Genomic DNA, 27,184 nt, shown 5'->3' with positions numbered 1-27,184 from the left:
CATCTGTCCTCCTTGTAAATCGTCTGATCAGCATCCAATGGAGGTGCAGGGCTGTGCCTTTCAGTCAGGGCCGAGCTCTCAGTCTGGTGAGTGTTAATGTAACAAATGCTGTCTTTCTACTAACACCTGGAGGGGTCACCCTGTGAACAGAATGAGTTGTTTTGTAAGACACATCTAGTACGTAAACCGTGATGGTGTTGCTGGGATTGTTCTATTGACTGGCAGCTGCTTGTAAATTCCGTCCTGCCGTACGTACGAGGACAAACTGGTCATTGTAGGTTCAGAGGAAAGCGCAGGAGGTGGCTGGCTTCTCCTCTCTGACCTTTGGTGTTTGTCTCTGGAAGTGGGGTGTCCATGGGTGCTGTCAGTGTACTGGATGTTGAATTGACTTTCTAATGTATCTCCCTGGCCTTCACACCCTCTCTGTTCAGTTCATATTCTCCGGAAGAGGGAGGGACACACACACGCGTGCACACACTCATGCGGACATGCACACACTCACACTCACACACAGACAGACACACAGACTCTCAGACATGCACACAGACTCACACTCTCAGAGTCACACGCACATACACACACCAGTGAGAGAGACCTTGACGTTTGTGAGGATGGCGTATGACAGACTAACACGCTAGGGCATGTTGACGTGAGTAAAGAGGATGTGCTGGAACTTCTGGGTTCTCTTTGTGATTTGTATAAATGGATGAGGACGTGGAAGGGTGGGTTAGTAAGTTTGCAGGTGGCATGAAGGTTGGTGGTGTTGTGGATAGTGTAGAAGGTTGCTGTTGATTACAACAGGATATCGATAGGATGCAGAGCTGAGCTGAGAAGTGGCAGATGGAGTTCAGCCCGGAAAAGTGTGAAGTGATACACTTTGGAAGATTGAATTTGAAGGCAGAATACAAGGTTAATGGCAGGACTCTTAGCTGTGTGGACGAACAGAGGGATCTTGAGGTCCATGTCCAATAGATCCCTCAAGGTTGCCACACAGGTCGATAGGGTTGTTAAAGAAGGTGTATGGTGTGTTGACCTTCATTAGTCGGGGTATTGAGTTCAAGAGCCACGAGGTGATGTTGCAGCTCTATAGAACTCTGGTTAGACCACACTTAGAATATTGTGTTCAGTTCTGGTTGCCTCATTATAGGAGGGATGTGGAAGCTTTAGAGAGGGTGTAGAGGAGATTTACCAGGATGCTGCCTGGATTGGAGAGCATGTCTTACGAGGATGGGTTGAGTGAGCTAGGGCTTTTCTCTTTGGAGCGAAGGAGGGTGAGAGGTGACTTGACAGAGGTGTATAAGATGATAAGAGGCATAGATCGAGTGGACAGTCAGAGACTTTTTCCCAGGGCGAAAATGTCTCACATGAGGGGACATAATTGTAAGGTGATTAGAAGAAGGTATAAGGGGGATGTCAGGGATAAGTTTTTTTACACAGAGAGTGGTGGGTGCATGGAATGCACTGCCTGCAGAGGTTGTGGGGGCAGATACATTAGGGACATTTAAGAGACTCTTAGATAGCCACATAAATGATAGAGAAATGGAGGGCTATGTGGGAGGGAAGGGTTAGATAGATCTTAGAGCAGGATAAAATGTCGGCACAACATTGTGGGCCGAGGGTCCTGTACTGTGCTGTAATGTTCTGTATTCTATTCACACACACAGACACACAACTTGAGTATGTTTGGTATTGAAGCATCAGGTGATCTGAACACAAGCTGTGAGGAGATGGTCTCTGCAGGAACCATCAGCCTTTAATGACGGTGTTCAAAACTGCAACAAAACCACAAGAATGGGAAATATTTCAGGTTTCATAACCTGACCATCTGATAAAGCAGCTTTTAGTGTTTCTAGTTCCATTAATTTTTGACTGGTATCTATTTTATTGTGTCATTTCTGATACAGAAGTTTTTCCAAAGGGAGTTTTTTTTAAGGCTTCTATGAGGCAAGAGGCTGTCCACATGTGAACACTGAGTGCAGATTGTTTGTGGTCATCAGTGTAATGCCCTGTCTGGCAGACTGTGCCTCCAGCGATGTAGCCATCCCTCAGCACTGCAGTGGAGTGCTCAGTCCGGGACTAAGAGTGCCTCAATAACTACTGGCCCGTTCTGAGGAGAGGTTGTCACCTGTAATGGATCAGAGGTGAATGAGGTCACTGCTCACATCTGTGCACCAGGTTTACATACTGAGCAATCCTTGTAGTGAAGACCGAGGTCACCAGTCTCCCAGTCGGGTTGCCCGGAGTAAACAGGAGCAGTGCTGTGGTTAGATTCCCGGCTAAACCATCTGCCACATGAGGTGGTGAAGTTCATGAGAGGTTGCAGTGATTTTACCAGAATCTGTAAAGTTCTCTCCACCACAAAGACTTCCTCATGTATTGGGCGTAGGGGAAGACATCTGAATAACCCAAGGCAGGTGCAGAGACTCCCAATGTACCAGCTCACAGAACGATGTGTTGGATGATTGACTTTTGCCAGTCGTTTTATTGCCTTAATTATTCCTTGTGTTGTCCACATAATGAGCAGGATATGCCAGAGATGGGAAAACTGGGAGAATGGAGTGGAGTCCTTAGAGGAGGCAGGGTGGGGGGAGGTGGGGTCCAGAGCTTGGGGTCGGTGGGCCTGTAGTGGATACTGGTCACTGAAATGGAGGGAGAGGAAGGGATGAGCCGTGGATGGATCCCGTGAGAGTGAGAACAGAGTGGACAGTGGCTGCAGAAGTGTCTGACCTCTGCATGAATGCAGGAAGCAGCACCAATGCAGTCGTTGATGCATTGGAGAAAGAAGTTGAGGGAAGTGTCCGGAGGAGGACTGAAACAAAGACTGTTCCATGTATCCCACAAGGAGGCATCTGGGCTCGGGCCTGCGTGAGTGCCCATAGTTGCACCTTTGGTTTGGGTGGAGTTGAAGGAGTTTGTTCAACGTGAGGACAGTTTTGGCCAGGCGAATGTGTGTTGTTGGTTGGACCTCTAGTTGGTGAAGAAGCAGAGGGTCCCTAGATGTCCGTGAGGTGTAGAGGGATCGTATGTCCATGTGAAAATGAACCAGGAAAGTGGAACATGTCAGTGTGGCAGTGAGCATCGGGAAAGTGGGAAGGGGCTGGACTGGCAGAGGGGGAGTTGGACTCTGTGGGCAGGAGCAGGCTGGATCTGCACGGACTGTCCTGTTTGTGGAGCCTGGGGAGGAGATAGAAGCCAACTGTGAGGTGTAGGGGACTGTGTCTGGAGCCTGGGGAAGGAAGGTGTTGGTGGTAATTGGGGACCAAGGGCTTGGTGTTCAGGGGAGGGGTGTGGTGCAGATGGAGCTGTGTGCAGCTCTGTAAGGGAGGGGTCTGGGTACCAGACCACTGCACTGTTCCCCTCCTCCCTCAGTGTCAGCAGGCATCTTCACCCAAACTCTGTTCTTGGTAACAGCAACTATACAGCCCATTGAGGGCAGTCGGGGGGGGGGGGGGCAGTGGTCTCTCTCCCATCACCCACCCTACAAAGTTCCCCCACCCCTACAACCTCCCCCCCACACTCCGACAACCTCCACAGCTGCCCCCACCTCTGAACCTCCCCATCAGCTCCTACAACCTGCCCCCACCCCACCACAACCTCCACAGATCCCCCACCCCCCCACGGCCCCATCACCCCCCACAACCTCCACAGATCCCCCACCCCTACCCTACCCATCATCCCCCACAACCTTCCCCCCACCCCACAAAACCTCCACAACCTTCCCCCCACCCCACAAAACCTCCACAGATCTCCTCACACCCACAACCTCTCCCCCCACCTCCCACAACCACAGATCCCCCCCAACCCCCCACAACCTCCACAATCCCCTAACACCCGACCCTCCCCATCACCCCCCACACCCTCCCCTCCACAGGTCCCCCCACCCCACCACACCCTGCTCCTCCACCACTATCCAGGGACCTAAACAGCCCTTCCAGGTGAGGCAGAGATTCATAGAACATAGAAAACTACAGCACAGTACAGGCCCTTCGGCCCACAATGTTGTGCCGACGTTTTATCCTGCTCTAACCCTTCCCTCCCACATAGCCCCCTATTTCTCTATCATTCATGTGTCTATCTAAGAGTCTCTTAAATGTCCCTAATGTACCTGCCCCCACAACCTCTGCCGGCAGTGTGTTCCACACACCCACCACGCACCCACCCATCATGTGCACCTCCTCCAATCTGTCTGTCGCATTCAATGTTGCCTCTACATCGGCGAGACCAACCGTTGACCAGGCAACCATTTTGTGAAGTAACTGTACTCTGTCTGCAATGCCCATCTTGAGCTTCTGGTTACATGGTTACGTCAATTCCCCTTCCCATTCACACACACTGACCTGTCTGTCCTCGGCCTTCTACACTGCTACAGTGAGGTTAAACACAAACTGTAAGAACAACACCTCACATTCCTCTTGGCTAGTCTGCAACCCAGTGGTAGTGTCACAAACCAGCAACAAAAGAAACACACTGAGCATGATTCAGTGTTAAAAACTATCTTATTAATCACTACTTATGATAATACGTAAAATAAAAGTTAAAAAAAAATGTTAGTATGTTAGAATTCAAGAATGTTAAACCTCGAACGTTAACCCCAAAACTAAACTCTTCGTGTGTGTGTGTGACAAAGTCCAAAACTCCCAGTTCCGGAATGGTTCTTAAAGTTCAGTTCCGCAAGCCACAAGGTGAAACATGAGCAAGGGCTTCTTCAACAACCACCGTTGTCTGAAGATAAGATGTAGATGTAGAAAAACATAGAGAGAGTACATACGAAATCCAAATGTTCCACGATGGAACCCAAACGACACTTCAGTGTTTACTCGGTAGTGACTTCCTCACCCCGAAAAGCATCCGAACCGTGGTCGTCCACACACAAATACCTGTTTCCCTCTACAGGTCAGCAACAAAGTGAACTCCACCGGATTACTTCCAACTTCCATACGTGGATTTCAGTGGCAAACACAGTTATTGTTTCTCATCCATCGATAGAGAAAACAAGCAGGCTGGTGTCTCTCTCCCTTCTCTCTCTCTCTCTCTCTCTCCTTCTTCTTCTTACTTCTTCAACAACGTCATTACGTCCTTTATCTTCTATTGACGTAAGCACGCCCCACACACACATACACACACACTCTCTATCTTAAAGGGACTTTCACTGAGTCCGTAACAGTAGGAACAGGAATTTTCCAGTTTCAGGTTAACCACACCCCCGTGTTCCTTTCCCACTGCCATCAGTCCACCCAGGTTCTCTCTCCCTTGGTTCACCTTTTCCGTCTCTGCCACATTTTGTTACCAAGGCTCATCAACCTCGCCCACCTGATACCATCTGCCCATCACCCACATCCCTATTCACCTGGCTTTCTTCTCTCTCGGTTCACCTTTCCTATCCCCTCCCTGCCTGCTTCCACCGGCCCGCCATCAGTCTCCACCCTCCCCCCCTGGTTCCATCTACCTAATTTCACCCCCCACCCCCACAAATGGTTCCACCTACCACCCCTCCCTGTCACTTCTATCTGCTGGCCGTCTTCCCCCTACACGCTCACCCCTGACGTAGGGTCTTGACCCAAAGTGTCCACCATGCCTCTGCCTCCATAGATGCTGCTTGACCCACTGAGTTCCTCCAGCCGTTTGTTTTTTCCTGCCCCATGGTAGTCTGGTCCGTAAGGTTAAGTCACATGGGATCCATGGTAGGGAGGCAAATTGGATCCCAGTTTGGCTTTGCCGGGGAAGGCAGAGGCTAGTGATGGAGGGGTGTTTTTCTGACGGTGACCAGTGGTCTTCCACAAGGATCAGTGCTGGCCCCTCTGTTGTTTCTGATATACGTTAATGATTTGGATGAAAATGTAGTGGTCTGACTCGTATGTTTACAGATGACATGGAAATTGGTGGTGTTGTGGATAGCGAGGAAGGTTGTCGAAGGGTACAGCAGAATGTAGATTAGTTGGAAGTTTGGTGGAGAAATGGCAGATGGGGTTTAATCAGACGTGGTGGCGGGGAACACCTGACTCTGCTTCCACCGCTCCCTCAGGCAGTGTGTTCCAGGTTCTCCCCACTCTCTGGGTGAAGAAGGTCCCCCTCAGATCCCCTCTAAATCTCTTCTCCCTCACCCAAAATCTGTGTCCTCTAGTTTTATCTCCCTCTGATCTGGAGAATGTTTCCTGCAGCGTACCCTATCTATACCCCTCATCATTTTATACACATCAGTCATGCCCCCTCTTAACCCCCTGCGCTCCAGGGAGAACAGACCCAGCCTTTCCAGTCTCTCCTCATAACTGAACTGCTCTATCCCAGGCAACCTCCTGGTGAACCCCCTCTGCACCCTCTCCAGAGCTATTACCTAGCGCTGGGCACAGTCAGGTGATCTGACCAATAGAGCTTTCCTCTGAGAGAGGCAGAGTTTGCCCTGCCTCATGGATACCAAGTCTCAGGTGTGCTAACTGACCTCTACCACTGTTCCCCTACTGGCCCAGTCAACTTACACTTCTATCACACCCATCCCCAACCACCCTGTCCTAATGTGCCAGCCAGTGAAGTCCTTCCTATAACATATTTTGGGAGACAGGGCAGCCAATTTGTGCACAGCAAGATCTCAGAGGAAGCAATGCCCATAACCAGTATTTGGGTAATGTTGGTTCCTGCTGTATCGCTGATACGTGCCAGTGTTGGAAGGTTGTGTGGAATGTAATGACTATGACTGATGGACCCTCTCTGCCTGAACAGCTCCCGTGCAAGGTCCTGGCCATTCTCCTGCATTTCTTCTTCCTCAGTGCCTTCTCCTGGATGTTAGTTGAGGGCCTTCACCTCTACAACATGGTCATCAAGGTCTTTGGCTCAGAGGAGAGCAAGCACTTCTATTACTATGGCATTGGCTGGGGTGAGTACCTGTGGACCACACACTTAATGCAAATGGTGAGGCGGGCGAGCCGGTGTGGGAGCAAGACGGAGCAGGGAATATCGGGATGGTGTGGGAGCAGGACACAGGGAACGCCGGGGTGGGTGGGAGCAGGGAACGCCAGGATGGGTGGGAGCAGGACGGAGCGGGGAACGTCGGGGTGGTGCGGGAGCAGGATGGAGCAGGGAATACCAGGATGGGTGGGAGCAGGGAACGCTGGGATGGGTGGGAGCAGGGAACGCTGGGATGGGTGGGAGCAGGGAACGTCGGGATGGGTGGGAGCAGGGAACGTCGGGGTGGGTGGGAGCAGGACGGAGCAGGGAACATTGGGATGAGCGGGGGCAGGACAGAGCAGGGAATGTCGGGATGGTGTGTTGAAGTGCTCAGTCAGGTCACAGTCCCGTCTGCCATGTCAGGAACCGTGCACTGACTTCACGAGCAGTGCGCATGGTGGCAGGGAACACCTGACTGATGCTGAGTGTGTGGAGCTCGAGGTGATGGTGAGGGGCTCGGGGAGAGGTCCTCCTCCCCTCTGGGACCTTCCACCCCACTGACAGAGCCTCAACATGAGGTTCAACTGAATGGTGGCCCCCGAGCAGTGCGGCCCCTGAGCAGTGCGGCCCCCGAGCAGTGCGGCCCCCTAGCAGTGCAGTACTGGAGTGTTGGTATGGAGTCCATGCGCTGGTCTCCACTCTGACCCTTTGTGTAGGCTGAAGGTATCTCAGAAGCAGCCACCCCCTCACTGGTGAGGGGAGGGGAGTTGGTGCTCAGCCGCCCCCCTCACTTGGGAGGGGAGGGGAGGGGGTGGCCTGAGGTCAGTGTTGAGTGCTGCTCTGAGTGTTGCTGGCTGTATGCTGGAGCTGACTTGCTGCCTCTTCCTTTAGGCTCTCCCTTGGTGATCTGCATTGTGTCCGTTACCTCTGCTTTTGACAGCTACGGCAGAGTAGACAAGTGAGTATTACTGGAGTCACAGCCCCTGATCTGTTGTGGTTCCACTCGACTGTCGTCCTGCATGGTCCCAAACTGCACCAAGTTCCCCACGGCAGGAGGAAGAATGAAGCAGTGGATTATTACCAATGGAAGGAGACTTCAGACACTGGTGACCTGGGTGTTCTTGTACAAGGAACCCAATGTTGGTCCGAAGATACCAGGGGACAAATGGACTGTTGGCCTTCATTGCAGCGGGGTGGAGTATGTTTACGGAGGTGGTGTCCTGCAGCACTATGGCTGGGAGCTGAGAGATGGCAGCTCAACATCCCCAACGTATTGTAGATGGGCAGTGCAGTGACACAACTACCTCACAGTACCAGAGACCCGACTTCAATCCTGGCCTTGGGTGCTGTCTATGTGGAGTTTGCACATTCTCTCTGTGACCACGTGAGTTTCCCCTGGGTGCTCCGGTGGACTCTGATCTCCCAATCTCCCTCGTCATGACCTTGCAGCTTATTGTCTGCCTGCACTCCACTTTCTCTGTAACTGGGACACTTTATTCTGCATTCTGTTATTGTTTTCCCTTGTACTGCCTCAGTGCACTGATGTGATGAAATGATCTGTATGGACGGCATGCAAAACAAAGTTTTTCACTGTACCTCGGTACATGTGACAGTAATAAACCAATTTACCAACAGCAAAGACATGTGGGTCAGTGGGTTAATTGGCCACTGTAAATTTCCCACTAATGTGTGGGTGAGGGGTAGAATCTGGGGGGAGTTTTTGGGAATGTGGGGGGGATAAAAATGATGGTGTTGTTGTAGAGTTAGTGTAAATGGGTGTTTGGTGGTCAGCATAGAGTCGCTGGGCCAAAGGGCCTCTTTCTGTGCTGTGTGACTGTCTGACTCTATGCCGTGCCCTATGTGAATCTCGTCCCTGGACAGTACTGATCAGTGGGTTGCTCAGTCGTGGTTTGTCTCTCTCGCTCTGCTTCCTGCTTGGATTTTCTTGACAAACTGCAGAAATAGTAATTTTGTCAGAAAGTTAATTATCCTTCAGTCTGATGGTCCAGAATCATTTCAATTGGTAACATGAAAGTCTGTGCCGAGTGTTGGGAAGGTCCAGGGTAATGGAAGTGATGCACTGGGAGTCTGGTATCAGATCCGCAAATGGCTTTGAAGGTTTGATCATTTTCCCACAGCTCATTTGATTCAGTTAAGTGCCATCAAAGTGCACTCATGTGAATAAACCTTGTGAACATTAATGAAATCAGATGGTACAGAGGCAGACTCTGTAGAGTTCTAGGTTCTAGCAGAATCCTACAAGGCAGTGGTCAGGTCATCTGGCCGAGCTACCTGACTCTTTGTCCAACCGTTCCAGCATGGACTGCCCCCTGCTTTCTCCTCACAGCCCTGGCAATGTTTCCACCTTGACCGTTTCTCCAGCTCCTCTGCTGTAAGCTCCTGTAGAATCTGCTCCTCCAACTCCTCATCCAAGGGCACAGCAACTGGCTGAGTAAGGACCTTCTCCTCCTCCCCCCTCTGGGTCATTAGCCGATCCCTGTGTGGGGCACTGATCCTCCTGCCACAGGTCCTGCCCATAGTTGGTGCACTGTGTCTACTGGTCCGATTGTCTCTGAGGGAGTGCCGCACTTTTGAAGGTGCTGCCTGAGTCATTAAGCCAAAGCTTTGCCTGCCCTTTTCATTGGGTGTAATTCCATCCAATCAAGGATGAACATTGGAACATTGGCTATTGGTTGGTGTTATTAACACCTAGAGTGCCGTCACACTGCTGTTTGTGGGATCTTCCTATGCACACCTCAATTCCTGGGTTGCAGAATACTTGGGAAGTGCTGAAGAAATGCAAGCTTACTTTTCATTGGTCAATACCAGAAGCCTGACTTCATTGGACAACAGTGAAAACCATGTGTCGAGTGTTCTGCACAGATCTCTCCTGGTCCAATTCCACACCACAACACCCTTGTTTACGCTGCTTCTAGTGCTGCCACTGTTACAGTCTGTGCCTGTCTACCAGCGAGACTGAAGACAGCTGAGTTAACATTTCCCCAGCTTCATTCTCACTGCAGTAGATGTGTGTGATGAATTTTAGCTTCTTTCAAATCCCTTCTCATGCTGCAGTGGTCACACTCCACTGCCCTGTTTTATGTAACTGATCCAGTTCCTGTACAAAGCCCCAGCTGGGAGGTGGGCTGCTGAGAACTGGAACTCAGGGAGCAGGCAGAGAGGTCAGACTGACACAGGCTGTCAGCTGGTGGCTGTCTCTCAGTAACAGTGGCCTGGAGCTGGTACCTACATCCTGAGAGGAGAGGAGAGAGACAGGGAGGCAGAGGGAGGGGATCCTGGAGCTCTGTGTCCCAATTAAATCTCGGAGGTCAGAGATGGGGTTGGCGGGGACCCCACTTTTGGGCTGAGGCTCAGATGATGTCATAAGTGAGGTGTTGCTGGACTGGGAGTAACTGTGGTCCAGTGGGCACAGGGTGGGGTGAGGGGTTCACTGCCAGTTAGGACAAATACAGCGGAATTTTGGGTGTGCTCACGTTTACAGAGAGTGCAATAGAGACTAGAAACACTCAGCAGGTCAGGCAACATCTGTGGGGGAGAGCCAGATAATGTCTCAGGTCAAAGATCTTCATCAAAGCCGAAAAAGGGAGAAACACCCAGACTGGGTTGTCCCTGCCGTCCCCACACCTACCTGTACTAGTCCGACCTCCCTGCATTCATTCCACATCGCTCTGCACCCTGACCGCCTGTCCCGGTGTCACCGCTACTGCCTGTAACTCCTCCTCTGCACCCTGACCGCCTGTCCCGGTGTCACCGCTACTGCCTGTAACTCCTCCTCTGCGCCCTGACCGCCTGTCCCGGTGTCACCGCTACTGCCTGTAACTCCTCCTCTGTGCCCTGACTGCCTGTCCCGGTGTCACCGCTACTGCCTGTAACTCCTCCTCTGTGCCCTGACTGCCTGTCCCAGTGTCACCGCTCCTGCCTGTAACTCCTCCTCTGTGCCCTGACTGCCTGTCCCAGTGTCACCGCTCCTGCCTGTAACTCCTCCTCTGTGCCCTGACCGCCTGTCCCGGTGTCACCGCTACTGCCTGTAACTCCTCCTCTGGCAGCTCGTTCCCGATACCAGCTACTTGGTGTGGAAAACTTACCCCTCCTGTACCACCGGTCATGTGGGTGGGGGAACAATGTGCAGGGTAGGGGAGTCAGGGTGTGTGGGAGGGGGGGTGAGACAGAGTGTGAGGGGGGAGACAGGGTGTGGGGAGGTGGGGGCGAGAGTGTGGGGTGGGAACAGTGGGGAGGTGGGGGATGGGGAACAGTGTGAGGAGGGGGACAGACTGAGGGTTGCTGGACCAATCTGAAGTGCAGGGTACTGGGGCTGATGCACTGGCTTGAACTGGGGGTTGGGTAACAGGCTGATACAGACAGAGCGAACGGGTCATTTTGGGGTTGGAGGCCGTGCGTGGGTGCCGCAGGGATCGGTGCGGGGCAGTTGCTCCCTGCGTACCGGTGATTTGGATGTGAGGACATCGACACACCCGAGTCTGCTGGTGCCGGTGTGGGCTGTGAGGTGGATGCAGAGAGACCACAGGGATGTAGACAGGCTCAGTGAAGAGGCGTGGAGTGTAATGGGGAGGTGAGAGATGAGAAGGTGTTGGTTCTCAGACGGACCTGGGCGTCCTTGTACGCTGAAGGTTAGTGTGCAGGTACTGCAAGTGAGTAGTGCAAGGGGATGGGAGTGCAGGAACAGAACTGTGGTGAGACCCACCTGGGGTACGGTCTCCTCCTGGTCTCCATTCCTGACGAGAATATACTAGAGGGAATGCAGTGAAGGTTCGCTCAGGATTCCTGGGATTGGGAATTGTCCTGTGAGGAGCGAGTAGGTGGTCTCCTGATTCTGTATGGGGATTGACAGGGCTGACACAGGGTCACTTCCCTGGCTGAGTGTCCGGAACAAGGGGTCATTCCCAGAGGATGGGTTGGCAATTTAGGAATGAGATGGGAAGTAATTTCTTCACCCAGGGGATCTGTCAGCCGCCGAGTGTTCGAGGTAGGAATCAGTGAACTGTTAATGGACTGTGACGGGTTAGTGCAGGGAAGTGGTGCTGTGATCACCGGATAGCAGAACAGCATGATGGGCCAAACAGCCTGCTCCTGTTCATCTCCTCACCTGCTCTGTGTCCCTGAGGCTGTCACTCTGCTCTCATCATCTCCAATCCTCCAACCTGCTGCTTACCCTGCTGGGCCTTTTCTTCTGATGTGGGAGGAGGTCATTTGGCCCATCCAGTCTGTGCTAGGTCCTGGAGCAATCCCATCACTCTACCTGGTGTCCCTGTTACCCGTTCTCTCTCTCATTCTCCCACCAACCACTGACACTGGGGGTAATGTACAACGGCCAGTTAACAAGCCGTTGTAATGTGGGAGGGAACGGGTCCATGGATAGGGAAGGTTTAGAGGGATATGGGCCAACCATGGGCATGGGAATGTCTCCAGTAGGCACCTTGGTCAGCATGGACCAGCTGGGTCTGCATAACTGACTCCATAAACCGGAGCGTCCAAAGGAAACCCATTCAGTCACTGGGAGAGCGTGCAAACTCCGCACAGGCAGTGACGGTCAGGGTCGAACACAGGTTGCCAGAGCTGTTAGATAACTGTGCTGCCATCAGATGGAGAACTTGCCTTCCAGCAGTGATGTACCAAGTGTTTGAAAAGTTTGGGGGTTTCTCTGGAGACTTTCCCATGGGATCCAGATATCGGTGCCCAGAACTTGCTGGACCAACTTGGAGCAGTCAGTGTTGGCAGTGAGGGTGCCATTGGTGACTCTCAATGAGGATGAAGCTTCAGTTCCCAGCACTCTTCTCTGTGGAACTGCCTCGCTATCTTCTCAATCTGTTGAATTATGCTTCCTCGCTGTACCGTAGGTGAATAAGGATTGTGATTTGGAGTACTCTGTTAGAATTTGCTCACAGCTGTGTGGGGCAGTGCAGGGATGGTGATATCCAGAAGCTGCATTTATGATGTCAATCATTAAATATTTCTCAGCAGCAGGATCAATTTTTAATGTTACCTTTTTGTGAAGTTGAGGGGTTGCAGGGAGAACAGGGCGTGTTGAGAATTCGAGATCTGCAAATTAATTGCCACCTTTTTCCTTTATTTGCTCACTGCAGCTCAGATTGTAAAACAGAAGGAACTTTAGCTGAGCCAAGATATTCCACAGATCCAAAGATCGGAGCACTGATAGCAAAGAATACATCGCTAATTAAATCTGAGAACAGGCAGAGGCTCCAACTAATGATAATCAATACTCAAGGAATTTTTTCCCCAGTCCATCCTGGAGCAATGTGTGCACGACTCATCACTGCCTGCTCCAGATGGAAATTGTCTCTCTCCCTGGGCTAGGAGAAGGCCATTCAGCCCCTCAGACTTCCTGCTGGTCGGAACCTCGGCTCTGCTTCTCCACCCTCAGTCTTGTTGCTCGATCAAGGAACAGAAGTCAAGTTCGGACGACCTGTCCTGACGTTCACGTCCTCTCACACCCTGTGTCACAGGAGGGAGAGAGGGACGGAAGGGGACGGCAGTGTGGGAAGAGAAGAGGGGTGAGTGGAGGCTGGTGTGGCACAGAGCAGCGGGGCCAAATGGCCCGTCCCTGAGTGTATGCAGTGCTGAGATGTAGAACGTTGACCCCACCCTACACCGTCCCTCCCAGCCCCAACTTCCCTTGTCACTGTATCTGCTCCTGTGTTCAGTGTCTCCCATTCCCTCACCACTACCTACAGCCTGCATGTTCTGTTGGGGTTTATAGGGGGTGGGGGGGGGTGCAGAGGCTTGGCACTCTCTCCGAAACACTGGGGCCACAAGTGAGAAGCAGGGAACTGTATGAAACAGCGCCTTGGTTTCCACACTATTGCCCAGAGACAGCAGCCCAACTGCCTTTAAAGGTCCCAGCAGCAGATCATTGACACTGACCTGAAGCTCCTGATGTAACTGCTCCTTCTCCCAGCAAACACACCACTAGCCTGCAGCTCATTGCCTCTGTTTCTCCCACAGCTGCTGGTTGTCCATTGAAAAAGGAGCGATCTGGGCATTCGTTGCGCCCGCATTGTTTGTTGTTCTGGTAAGTGAGACTCTTGAATCACACTGATACCATGCCAGATAGCACAGGGGCTGCCTGCCAGCATTCACTTGCTCTGCAGCAACTGAGATAGCAATAATGTTTATAAAGAATCCAGGATAAAGTGCAATCCTTAATTGGATTTTACAGAAGTCTCCTTCACTGCTTTGCTGCCCTTGCGTGTGGTGAGTCCATCAATGTTTCACATCGGACTTTGCTCATAGCACAGCTCTGTAAACAATCTTCTTTAGGCAGTTAATTAGATCCTGATTTCTTTATGGAAAAATGCCAATCTCAGATAGTCCAGCAATTAAGATAATTGGCAGTAAAACCAGAGGGAAAATGAGAAGCTTTATGAAAAACGCAGTGAGCTGCTATGGTCTGGAACACGCTGCCTGAAAGGGCAGTGCAGGTAGATTCAACAGCAACTTCCAACGGAGAATTGGAGAGACATGGGAATGGGAGTGTTTTCCAGAACAGTGAGGCTACTCAGGGAGTTCCTGCAGCAAATGCCTCCCCCTTTGCTGCCTCTGTGATTACTGAAGCTTCCTTTAATTTACAGGCTCAGGGAGATGTTTCAAACATACCTTCGTTCATGAGGATGAAAAGATCTTGATCTTCCACTTGCAATTAATTAGCTCCTAGTTTCTCTTTGCAAACCTTTGGACCATGTGCTGGGGAACTGAGTGAGCATAAGCCCACCCATTCTGCCCCAAACTGCTACATAGCCTTTTTTAAATTGCTGTAATTGGCAACAGTCTAGGAAATGTTGGTATTCAGCGAGACCTGGGGGAATCTCCTTCATGAATCATGAAAAATTTACATGCAGGTAGAGCAAGCAATTAGGAAAACAACTTGGATGTTGACCTTCGTAGCGGGTTTGGACAGAATAAATGAAGAAGTTTTATTGCAATTTGTCATGGAATCATACAACACAGAAGCAGGCCATTTGGCCTACCATATCCATGCTGAACATCAAGGTCCCATCAACACTAATCTCACTCTGTAGCCCACTGTGCCAGGCGATTCAGGTGCTCCTCCAGGTGCTTTTTAATGTAGTGAGAGTCTCGGCTTCCACCACCCCCTCAGGCAGTGCGTTCCAGACTGCAAACACCCTCTGAGTGAAAAGATTCTTCATAGGATCTTGATGAGACCAACACACGGAGTATGCTGCACCATTTTGGTCTCTCTGTCCAGAGAAGGACACTGTTGCTTTAGAGAGGGTGGAGGGGGAGAGGATGTGCTCGAAGCCGCCTTGGGGTAAAATTGCAACATTCCTGAGTGCTCCTGGGAACCCCTGGCCCATCATCACTTAAAGTGCAGAAGAAGCAATCAGGTTGGTATTGAGAACCAGGCGGGGACACAGGAAGCCCAGTGTAAACAGTGGAAGGGTGAAAACTCCTCCCAAACTAACCATCCATCTCCTGCTCCACCTTCGCCAGAGTCTATGGATCCCATATTGGCTCATCGGTTAGCCCAGAACCCACAGACCTGGAGCGGAAGAAGTCACCCTGGATCCTGAGGGAGTGCCTCAGGAGAAGCAGTTTGTTGAAGGTTCAGTAGACTGCCTGTAGGTGAGGGATGTAATAGCACTGAGCTGAGCCAGTATTTCCCAGAGAGCTGAATGACGAGGGTGAAGCATACAGCATTCGGAAGCAGGGTCTGTGACCAGGGGCACTGTCTCAGGACATTCAGGACTGAGGTGAGGAACATAGAACCTAGAACTGTACAGGGACAGGCCCTTCAGCCCACTACGTCTGTACCGAATATGATGCCGAATTAAACTAAATCTCTTCTGTCTGCACATGGTCCATATCCTTCCTTTCCTTGCATATTAAACACCTGCCTCCACCACCACCCCTGGCAGCACATTCCAGGCACCCACCGCGCTCTGTGTAAAATAAAAACCTGCCCCACACATCTCCTTTAAACTTTCCCCCTCTCACCTTAAATACATGCCCTCTAGTTCTTGACATTTCTACTCTGGGGAAAAAGATTCTGACTGCCAACTCTATCTATGCTTCTCCTAACTTTATAAACCTCTATCAGGTCTACTACGCTCCAGAAAGAACAACCCAAGTTTGTCCAACCTCTCCTTATAGCTAATACACTCTAATCCAGGCAGCATCCTGGTGAACCTCTTCTGCACCCTCTCCAAAGCCTCCACACCCTTCCTGTAACGGGGCCTGACCAAAGTTTTACACAGCTGCACCGTGACTTCCTGACTCTTAGCTGTAAATAGGAGTATTTTTATATGTGAGTTTGTGAATCATTGGTGATCTGTCCCCTGAGGCACAGCTCTCAGCTGAACACTGAGTAACTCGGGGTCGGGTGGGAAGGAGGGGTTAACTTTGAATTTAACCCACGACGTGACTGACTGACGGAGGGGACTCCCGCACTCCACGGCCTCTGTCTGCTCCTGTCTCTTAATGTCCACCTGCTCCAAAACCTTCCTTCAGTGCTGGGGCAGCGTCATTTGTATTGAATTGAGTGGCTCTTTGCTCAGCAGTCATTGGGCAGGTTAGAGTGGTGGGTTGTCTCAGTCCTGCTGCCACTCTGGTCTCTGGGTGCTGGGGCCAAAGTCGCAACACTGACTGCCACAGGCGGGGTAGGTGATGGTGGACGGGTGGGTGGTGAGGGGGCCGGTTCCCTCCACCTGCCTACACCGTGCCTCCCTCAGCTCCTGATACACGGCCTCGAGGTTCTCAGCTCCATCCTGAACATTTGAGGGATGGAAGTTTCCAGGAGTCAGTGAGGGGCATTACATTTCTTCATGGAGGATTTGATCACATCCTTGAATCATTTCCTCCCTCTATCTCGTAATCTCTTCCCACGACAGAATGGAGCTTCTGTGTCAGGGGTCTGGTGCTGGGTTAGTGAACGGTGTGGTCTGTCCACAGGAGCCCACTGAGTGTCACCAGGGTCTCGGTGTTGGGGGCGTTGGCCTGGGAGAGGACACAGATGTCAGTTCCCTTCGTATTCCAGTGAATTTGGATGACATTGCGGAGACGGCGTTGGTGGTCTCTTAGTCTGTCTGAGCACATACCAGGGCAGTCTCAATTAGTCGTGCTTCATACTGTGCTGTAATAGTCAGAGATTTGGCAGTGTCCATTTGGAAGGAGGGTCTCTTTTTCTAATCATTTCTTTAGTGAAGCACTGACTTTAGGCCTGATGTCCTACTTTGCTGTGGTGTTTCCCAAAACAAGCACTTCCATTGCACCCTTCCTGTCATCCCTCAGCTCAGCCCTAACCAGTGAAGTGCTGGTCACCACCTGTAGGAAGATGTGACAGAGTTGGAGAGGGTGCAGAGGAGGTTCACCATGGTGTGGCCTGGGATGGAGCAGTTCAATTATGAGAGGCTGGGTCTGTTCTCCCTGGAGCAGAGGAGATTAAATGGGGACTGAGGTATATAAAATGACAAGAGGTATAGATAGGTTAGACTGCTGAAAGCATTTCCCTGTGTCAGAAGTAGATAAAACTACAGATTTAAGGTGAGGGGGAAGAGATTTAGAGGGGATCTGAGGGGGACCTTCTTCACCCAGAGAGTGGGGAGTACCTGGAACACACTGCCTGAGGGAGTGGTGGAAGCAGGGTCACTGACAGCGTTTACGAAGTATCTAGACGAGCACTTCAATCTTTCACGTATAGAGGGCTGTGGACCAAGTGCTGGATAATGGGTTTAACGATGGAAGGGTGCCCACAGGTCCGCGTGGATGAGTTGGGCTGAATGGCCGGTTTCCATGCGGTATGACTCAAAGTACTTTCCAAGTGTAATCACTGCCGTAATGTAGAAAACCCAGCAACCAATTGATGTACAGCAAGATCCCATAAGCCACAGCTTGATGTGGTGTACACTGGAATGTTGACCCAGTGATATGTGTTGCTGGACACGGGCAGGACTTCCCACTAGTGCATCCCAGGAACTCGTACGTCCACCTGAGGAGGGGGTGCAGTCTCGGTTTGACAGATAAACCCAAAAGGTAACGTGGCATGATTCATGTGTTTCCGTTACTCCAGTTACTGATGGACAGGAAGAGATGGAAGTATCAGGAACTGGGGCTGGACACCCTTAAGTCTGGTGAAGGTGCTCCCGTGGTGCTGTTGGGGAGGGAGTTCCAGAGCGTGGACCCAGTGACGGTGAAGGAAGGGCAGAAGTTCCAAGTTGGGGTGGTGTGGGACTGGGGAGGTATCCCCCCTCGATTGTTGTCCTTGGTAGGAGAGGGCAGAGGGGAAGGGGGAGGGGAGGGGAGGTAATTGGAGAGCTCTTTGAAAGAGCCAGCACAAGCAGGATGGGTGGAATGGTCTCCCTCCTGTACTGCATTGGCCAATGATTCCAATGAGTTTCAGGCTTGTTACCATTGGCCATTGTATGATCACTGCCTAGCAACGGCCTTGTCTCCCATTGGTGCTCTGCAGTCGCCACGTGATGTTGATGCAAGGACGTTGATATGGAGATGTGGCAGGAGTTTGTGGCATCGTGAGGACCTGTGTGAGAACCTGTGTGGTGGGCACAGACAGCTTCCCAATGCATGAACTGTCTTGTGTCTGGTCTGCAACCCTCCCTAGAAGCTGTGGGGAGGTGAAGGTGAAGACCCAGATGGGAAGTGACTGCTCACGGGAGACTTGAAATGAGGGAGACCCAGAGACTGCAGATGCTGGAATCTGGAGCAACAGACAAAAGGCTGGAGGAGCTCAGTGGGTCGGACTAACCTGCTGCCTTCCTCCAGTGCTTTGTGTGTTGGAAGAGAAATGAAGAGTGCTGAGCTCCAGCTAACATGAGAACTGTTTCTGAAGCAAGAACTATTCAACTGTAGACACAGAGACTGTAGATGCTGGAATCTGGAGCAAAAAACGAGCTGCTGGAGGAACTCAGCGGGTCAGGCAGCATCTGTGGAGGCAGGGGGATGATGGATATTTTTCAATAACTGGAACCCACCTCGTTATGACCTTGCATCTTATTGTCTGCCTGCACTGCACTTTCCCTGTAACTGTAACACCTTATTCTGCATTCTGATTGTTTTTACCCTGTACTACCTCAATGCACTGTGTTATGAATTGATCTGTATGAATGGTGTGCAAGACAAGTTTTTCACTACTTTGGTACAGGTGACAATAATAAACCAATTTACCCCGTATCAGGACTCGTGAGCAGTGTTTCCGGTTCAGTGGTGGTTGATATATAACACGTTGAGGTGCACTTTCTCCGTGAGGTCAGCCGCTCACCTTACGACGTGCAGCAACATCTGCTGGATTTCGGGAGCGCTGTGCTGTCGAAGTCAAGGCCGGCACCAAGGGAGACGTCAAACCCCGCACTGGCAGTCTGGGCAGATACACAGCACTTGAACCACTGACCACCTCCACTCACTGTCCCCAAAACAGAAGGTCCGCCCATTGTCTCGTGGCTGCTTCTGGGATCTTGCTGTGCACACGTCCTGCGTGTACAGTTTGACATTGCTTCACTCTGCGAGGTGCTCGGACATTTTGAGGACATATGTGGTGCTATACAAATGTGGGGGTTTGCAAAGTTCCATAATCTTCACACAATTTCCCTTTGAAAAGGAACAAGTAAAGCTGCCGACTTGTTTTCTGAGAGATCTGTGAGAGGATGTCTCAAGGAGAAGGACTGAAGGAGTTGCATTTCTATAGCACCTCTCTTAACCTCAAGCACCGCACAGCCAATGAGCTGCAGTCACTGTAGGAACCTCAGCCAATCTGAACAAAGCAGAATCCCACAGATGATCTTGTTTAAGTGACGAGGTAAATACTGGCAGAGAATCTCCCTGTTTTCCTACAGAGGAGTGTCGAGACCTTTTATACCCACCAGGGAGAGCTGGGAAGACCTCGGAGCTGAAGGGCAGCCCCTCAGTATCTCCCCTATCCCCTCTCTACATGCAGGGCTTCGACCTGAAATGTCGACAATTCCTTCCCCCCAACAGATGCTGCTCGTCCCGCTGAGTTCCTCCAGCACATTGTGTGTTGCTCCAGATTCCAGTGTCTGCAGTCTCTGTGTCTCCTTAACACGTTATATGTGTGGTGCAGCGGACACGGGTGGGTACCTCTGCTCAGGTCTCCGGAGGGCATTGGATCCTGAACCTTCTGAGTCTGAGGTGTGACTGATGGGGCAGAGTGAAAGCTGATGATTAAATTTCTATTCATCTTCTTGGCTTTAGGTGAATATTGGTATTCTCATTGCCGTGACACGGATCATATCGAGAATCAGTACGGACAACTACAAGATACACGGAGACGCAAACGCATCCAAGTAAGTCGATGCCACAGCGCAGGCCAGACCACTCACTGCAGCAGAGATCCCTGGTCATGCAAAGCCACCCAACTACCCAGGGTGGATGGGTGTGTGTGTGCGGGTTTAAAACAACCACACCGGGAGGAATTGGGATCTCCACCCTTCGCTGTTGGATTCCGGATATTTCCGCATGCTGGGATTGGTCAGCACTTGGTGAAAGTCACAGCGTTCTCTGGGCCCATCAGTCGGTGTGGAGCTGTGCCCGGTGACATCGGGAAGAGCCCCCACCACAGAGGGCTGACATCCCCAGCGATTCTGCTGCTGTTCTGTATCCTGATCATTCAGCCAGGCTGTGCTGCTGCATGCTGACCCGCATCTGAACTTTCTCCAGAACTGGCCAGCACAGTGGCACCATTGGTAGAAGTCAGCACCTCACAGCTCCAGAGACACGGGTTCAATCCCGACCTCCGGCGCTGTCTGTGTGGAGTTTGCACCTTCTCCCTGTGACCGTGTGGGTTTCCCCCGGGTGCTCCGGTTTCCTCCCACATCCCAAGAATATCCTGGCTGGGTAATCGGTTTCTTATTGTTGCATGTACCAAGATACAGTGAAAAGCTTTGTCTGCAGACAGATCATTCCTTACGTAAGTCCATCGAGGTAGTACAAAGGGAAAAACGATAACAGGATGCAGAATAGAGTGTTACAGTTACAGAGAAAGTGCAGTGTGGGTAGACTGGTGCCTGGGACAAGGTGTCTCGGCCCTGCACCATCAGCACCCTGTTAACCTCACTCTAAGGTACATGACGTTGGTCAGTTCAAGTCAAGATTACTGTCATATGCACAAGTACGGTGAGGTACAGGTGCAGCAGCATCACAGACACACACAAGTGAGGCCACACTTGGAGTACTGTGTACAGTTTTGGTTACCCCGTTATAAGAAGGGTGTCATTAAGCTGGAAAGAGTTCAAAGAAGATTTATGAAAATATTGCCCAGACTCGAGGGACTGAGTTATAGGGAGAGGTTGGCCAGGTTGGGACTTTTTACATTGGAGCTAGGAGACTGAGGGGTGATCTTATAGAGGTGTATAAACTCATGAGGGGCATAGATAGGGTGAATGTACTCAGTCTTTTTCCCAGGGTTGGGGAATCAAAAACTAGAGGGCATAGGTTTAAGGTGAGAGGGGAAAGATTCAATAGGAACTTGAGGGGCAACTTTTTTACACAAAGGATGGTATCTATGTGGAACGAACTTCAGAGGAAGTGGCTGAGGCAGGTACAATTACAACAGTTGGACAGGTACGTGGATATGAAGGTTTAGATGGATATGAGCCAAACACAGGCAAAAGGGACTAACTTAGATGGGCATCTTGGTCAGTATGGATCAGTTGGGCTGAAGGGCCTGTTTCACGACTGAATGACTCAACGTGCTGTGAAGACCAGCTCTGGCCTTCTGCAACCACATGTTAGAGGAGTTAGAGCCAGATGTGCATTGTACACCTGTACGCACATCTGGGTCCTCTGTCCCATGGAGCAGCAGTCACTCTGAAGATCTGGAAGGAATATTTTGAACTTGCAAACCTCGCAGGAAGTCCACAACTTTGTTAAACATACTTTTGCAGACATTAATTTGTGTAGTACAGATTCACAATGCAGCAAGTGACAGGATTTCCATTCTCTGCTCTTTACCCATCAGAATGTGAGCTCTTTCAGTGCAGTCTCAGATAATTGCTGAAAGATTGAATAACATGGGTGCGAGGTAATGAGCACATAATGTTGCCGACAATTGATGATAATTCATTGCAAACTTTGCCCTCCTAATAACCCACATTTAGAAAGAATTCCGTTTTCATTGAATAAATTGATTTTTTGAAATTAGTTGTAAATTACAATGCTGTATTAAAGGATGGTTAATGCGTCTTGAAATTATATGGTGCTTAAAATGGAGTAAAATGCTTCAAGGCACTGTATCAAATAAATCTGACACAGAGCACTTCAGGAGGGATTAGGGCAAATGACCAAAAGTCTGGCCAAAGAAGTCAGCTTGAAGGTGGGGGAGAGGTAGAGAGGGAATTGTGGAACTTGGGGTCCAGGCAGTTGGACACATTTTAGGGCACGTCACTGGAGTGTATTCATTTCAAATCCTGGCACTGAGTGATCCCAGGCTCGGAATTCCCACATGGACATTCTTGGCCAGTCCTTTCCTTATTCAGCTGTGCCTGGGATCCTCCAGGCCTGGTGGGGAATCCACCCACTGAACTGGGCCGGGTTAAACCCACAACTGGAGCACGCCTGTTCACGTGTGTGGGGTAACTATGGGTAAGAGGTGGTGCTTCTCTGGGGTTCCCTACCCCAGAGAGTTGTGGAGGCTGGATCACTTGAGATGTTTAAGGTGGAAGTAGTTCAGTTACTGTAAGATCAGGGAATTGAGGGCTGTGGGGAACTGGGACAGAGGAGGAGATGAGTCCTGGGGTAGATCAGCCATAATCAGATTGAATGGTGGTGCAGGCTTGAGGGGCCGAGTGGCCTCCTCCTGCTCTCCCTCCTTCTGTCCTGGAGGCGTGTTCATCGTATTTACATTTTCCTTGAATTTATTTAACTATTTTCTAGTTTTTAAGAGTTGTAGTTGCTAGTTTTTACATCTTTACTTTTTTACTTTAAATTTTAATACTTTTTAACCTGTTTTTATTTTTTTATTTGATTCGCTTTTACTTTAGTGTTCCTTAATAGTTCTGACATTGAGGATCATTCAAAATTTTTGAAAGCTCTGACATCCTGCTAAGCTGGGGGCTGACAGACTGCCCCCTGGTGGATCTGGTGAGGGCTCAGGCACAGGAAGACTGAGTCCACACCCCCAGCCACTCCTATCATCCCTGATCACAGTCAGGGGCTGGGGGTGGAGCCTTGCATTCAGTCAGAGTTTGTGACTCAGATATCTAAAAATGAGTAAAATTGCTTTAAATAGCTATATGAATTATTAATTTTTTAAAATAGAAAACTATTAAAACATTGAAAAGATATTAAAGTTAAGTTCAAGTTGAGTGAAAAACTGTAGCTGGACTTGCTCAGGATTATCGATGTATCCCCATTCTCTGGGCTCACTGATCCAACACAGAGGGCTGGACCCCCAGGATCCTGCTGTGAATCCCAGCACAAGCTGGCTCCATGTAGAGCAGAGGGACAGATGTACCAGACCTCTGACACCCCACACACTCCGGTTCCATCACAAGTCCGCATGTGTCCGGGACACGCTAACCTGGGAAGTGTCTGGTGCCGATGATTCCCTTTGGAAGCAGCAGGAGCAACAGAGTAGTGTGACTCAGTGGGGAGAAGGGAGGAGTTTGTGTGCTCCTTTCAATGATTGTGGCAGATTCACAGCAGACTCTGTAGTTATAATTCCTGGTTTCACTGATCAAGGAAGGCTGATGGCTAACCTTCCTCCAATCCCAGTTAAAGAGAGTTACCTCCCCTTGTGATACAACTCTTTGCCTTGAAGGAGCACTTGGTGCAGGAGGAGCAAATCAGCCCCTCAGATAGACCTGGACAGTGAAGGTGGTCATCAGGAATTACAGGGGGCTCTTGATCAGCTGGGTAAGTGGGCTGAGGAATGGCAAATAGAGTTTAATTCGGATAAGTGCAAGGTGTTGCACTTCGGGAAGACAAGTGAGGGTAGGGCTTTCACAGTGAATGATAGGGCCCTGGGGAGTGTTGGAGAACAGAGGGACCAAGGAGTACAAGTACATGGTTCCCTGAAAGTGGCATCGCAGGTAGACAGGGTGGTGATGAAGACTTTTGGCACGCTGCCCTTCATCAGTCAGGGCACTGGGTACAGGACTTGGGAGGTTATGTTGCAGTTGTACAGGACGTTGGTGAGGCTGCATTGGGAATATGGTGTTCAGTGTTGGTCGCCCTGCTATAGGAAAGGTGCCATTGAGCTGGAAAGGGTGCAGAGGAAATTTATGAGATGTTGCTGGGATTTGAGGGACTGAGTTATGGAGAGAGGTTGAGCAGGTTGGGACTTTATTCATTGGAGCGTAGGAGAATGAGGGGTGATCTTATAGAGGTGTATAAAATCTTGAGGGGCATCGATAGGGTGAATGTGGACAGACTTTTTTCTCAGGGGTGGGGAATCCAGAATTAGAGAGCACAGGTTTAAGGTGAGAGAGGAGAGATTTAATAGGAACCTGAGGGGTAACTTTTTCACACAGAGGGTGGTCCGTAGATGGAACGAGCTGCCAGAGGAAGTGGGTGAGGCAGGTACATTAACAGTATTTAAAAGACATTTGGACAGGTACATGGAGAGGAAAGGTTTAGAGGGATATGGGCCAAACACGGGCAAATGGGACTAGCTTAAGTGGGAATCTTGGTCGGCATGGATCAATAGGGCCGAAAGGCCTTTTTCCATGCTTTGTGAGTCTATGACTTTATGCTATTCAATCAGATCATGCTCACTGCTTCCCTGCCTTTGCTCCTTAACCCTTGGTACCCTAACCCTAACCAAATTCTACCACCCTGTACATTTTCTGTATGTCTTATTACAAGTGGTTGGGGCCTCAGTGAGACCACCCCGGGCTTCTGAGGGCAGTTCTCGTCTCCTTCCGTAAGGAAGGGAGCACCTGCCATGGAAGGAGAGCAGTGAGGGTTCACCACACTGGTCCCTAGGGTGGTGGGAGATGCAGAGGTTGGGTAGGCTGGGGCTGTATTCTCTACAATTTAGAAGAATGAGTGGCGATCTCAATGAGATGTGCAAACATCTCATTGAGATCGCCACTCATTCTTCTAAATTGTCACCGGACTGGACAGAGTGGAGGTGGGGAGGATTTTTCCCCCTGTCAGTGTGGCCAGAACCAGGTATCACAGCCTCAGAATGTGGGGAAGGTATTTTGGATCTCTCTCTGCCTCTCTCCCCCCCCTTCATCCCCCCTCTCGTTACCCACCTTTCCCTCTCTCCTCTCTCTCTGACTAAGCTCGATCCCTCACCCCACTCAGAAGGTCCTTGGGACGTTCAAGGTGCCAGTTACAAGTGGGAGTTGTTTCGAGCTATTGGAGGGTGAGGACAAGGAAGAGACGCACTGAGTGAGTGACGGGAACCGATTAGTTAACACAATTGAGTGCATTTGGATGCAGTAAAAGGGAACAGACTAGTTCTGAACTCACCTCAGCAGGGTTCGGTGGGGAGAAGGTTGGGGTCTGAACAAGAAGACCTCCTGTTTTATAAACATGGCCTTGGCAATATGTGATTACAGGCCATGTGTAGCACAGTCTGGTGCTGATTAGGGGAGAGCGAGGAAAGGTTTAACGCTTAGAATAATTGTATGCCTTACCAAACTTGCTCTTCAATTTGCTGAAGCAATGCTGATTATAGAGTTGAAAGAGTTTAATTAAAAGGATACAATGAATTTCTGTAGCTGGGTGATGAATTTGTCAGTAAAAATTAATGGGAATTTACTTGCTGGGACTGCCAGGGTGAGAAACCGGAAACTGTTCCTGGGAATTTTGAGAATATTCTTTAAAATAGAGTGACCTGGGGTACCCACATTTCTCCAGTGGTCCACATGGGTGGGGGGCGGTGGAGACAGGGAGGGGAGACGGGGAGACGAGGAGAACATTTCATCTGTGTGTGTTAAGGGTGCAAGTGTGTGTGCCTGTGTATGTGCGTGAGTGTGTGTGCCTGTGTATGTGCGTGCGTGTCCTGTGTGAGTGCATATCGGCCTGTGGAGAGTGTGTGTGTGTGTGTGTGTGTGTGTGCGCAGTCACTGAGACGCCCACACCCTCCTGGGATACTGAGTGAGGCGAAATAGTGGAAGCCCAGCTCCAGTCTCCCTCCTGTGGGAGAGGGAGGGAGGAGTGACCACCAGTTCTCCAGAGCGAGGTCCATGGCATGAATATCGGAATGAGGCTCAGACTTCCTAGTGGAAGATTTGCCAGGATTCAGGGATCCCAGTAACTCCAGGAGGCAAGAGGGGAGGATGGTGTTTGCTCCATGATGAGGCATTCCCCGACCCTGCCCAATTACTCCCTTCCCTTCCCTCACTGCCCACTTAATGCTCTGTCCTCATCCCATTAGTCATAGAGTCACAGAGTCACACAGCACAGAAACAGGACCCTTCGGCCCAACTGGTCCATGCCGACCAAGATGCCCCATCCATTTGCCAGTATCTTGGCCCATAACCTTCTAAACCTTTCCCATCCATGGACGTGTCCAACTGTCTTTTAAATGTTGTTATTGTTCCTGCCTCAACCACTTCCTCTGGGAGCTCGTTCCACACACGGACCACCCTTGGTGTAAAGTAGCTGCCGCTGTTCCTCAGTCACTGTTCCAGCGAAGCCTCATCCTTCCATCTGAACACATTGCAGCCTCTCAACTCAACATGAAATCAACAATTTCTGGTACCAGCTTTTCCGCTTTGTGACTGGTTCTGATGGAAGGTCACCATCCTGTAGCGTTAGCCTTGTGTCTCCCACTGATGCTGCTAGATCTGCTGAGTAATCTCCAGCAATCCTTGACTTATTTTCAGCGTTGCAGGATCTGCAGCGTTTGCCCCCTCCCTCTGACCTCATTCTCCTATGTACACCTCCTTCAGGCGGATTAGCTGTGACTAACAAGCCCCCCCTCCACCCTCTCAGCCAGCACCACCACCACTCATCTCACCCAGCCTCCCTGTCCTCTCCACCCTCGGCCTTCTCTGTCATTTACAGAATGTTCAGTTTCTAATTTTGCCTTGTTCTGACGAAAGCTCATCAACCGGGACCTTTAACTCTGTGTCCCTCCCCGCAGATGCTGCCCGACCTGCTGAGTTGTTGTAGCATTCTCTGTTTTACTTAAAGCCAATTGGGCGTTGATGTTGAGGGCACATTGTAATTGGTTTATTATTGTCACATGGACTGACATACAGTGAAGGACTCGGAGCAAGGCTGGGGTGGTGGGTCAGCAGGCCAGCCGGAGGAGCAAAGGAAGACTTCAGTGGCTGATATGAACAAGAGCAGTTTTCTCCGATCT

At 50.6% G+C, this 27,184-nt stretch overlaps 1 protein-coding gene across 1 annotated transcript in view; it reads left to right on the top strand.

Annotated features, from left to right (window-relative positions):
- Positions 1-27,184, top strand: part of adgrd1 (adhesion G protein-coupled receptor D1) — a 106,647-nt gene that overhangs the window by 63,721 nt on the left and 15,742 nt on the right. The window contains 4 exon segments of the mRNA XM_052032170.1: positions 6,715-6,868; positions 7,771-7,837; positions 13,882-13,948; positions 20,116-20,207. Coding sequence (XP_051888130.1) covers positions 6,715-6,868; positions 7,771-7,837; positions 13,882-13,948; positions 20,116-20,207 — 380 coding nt within the window.

This window comes from Pristis pectinata, chromosome 17, assembly GCF_009764475.1.
Source record: "Pristis pectinata isolate sPriPec2 chromosome 17, sPriPec2.1.pri, whole genome shotgun sequence".
Taxonomy (NCBI): Eukaryota; Metazoa; Chordata; class Chondrichthyes; order Rhinopristiformes; family Pristidae; genus Pristis; species Pristis pectinata.
Note: the sequence above shows the minus strand (reverse complement) of the source record. Positions and strands in the feature narration are given on the sequence as shown.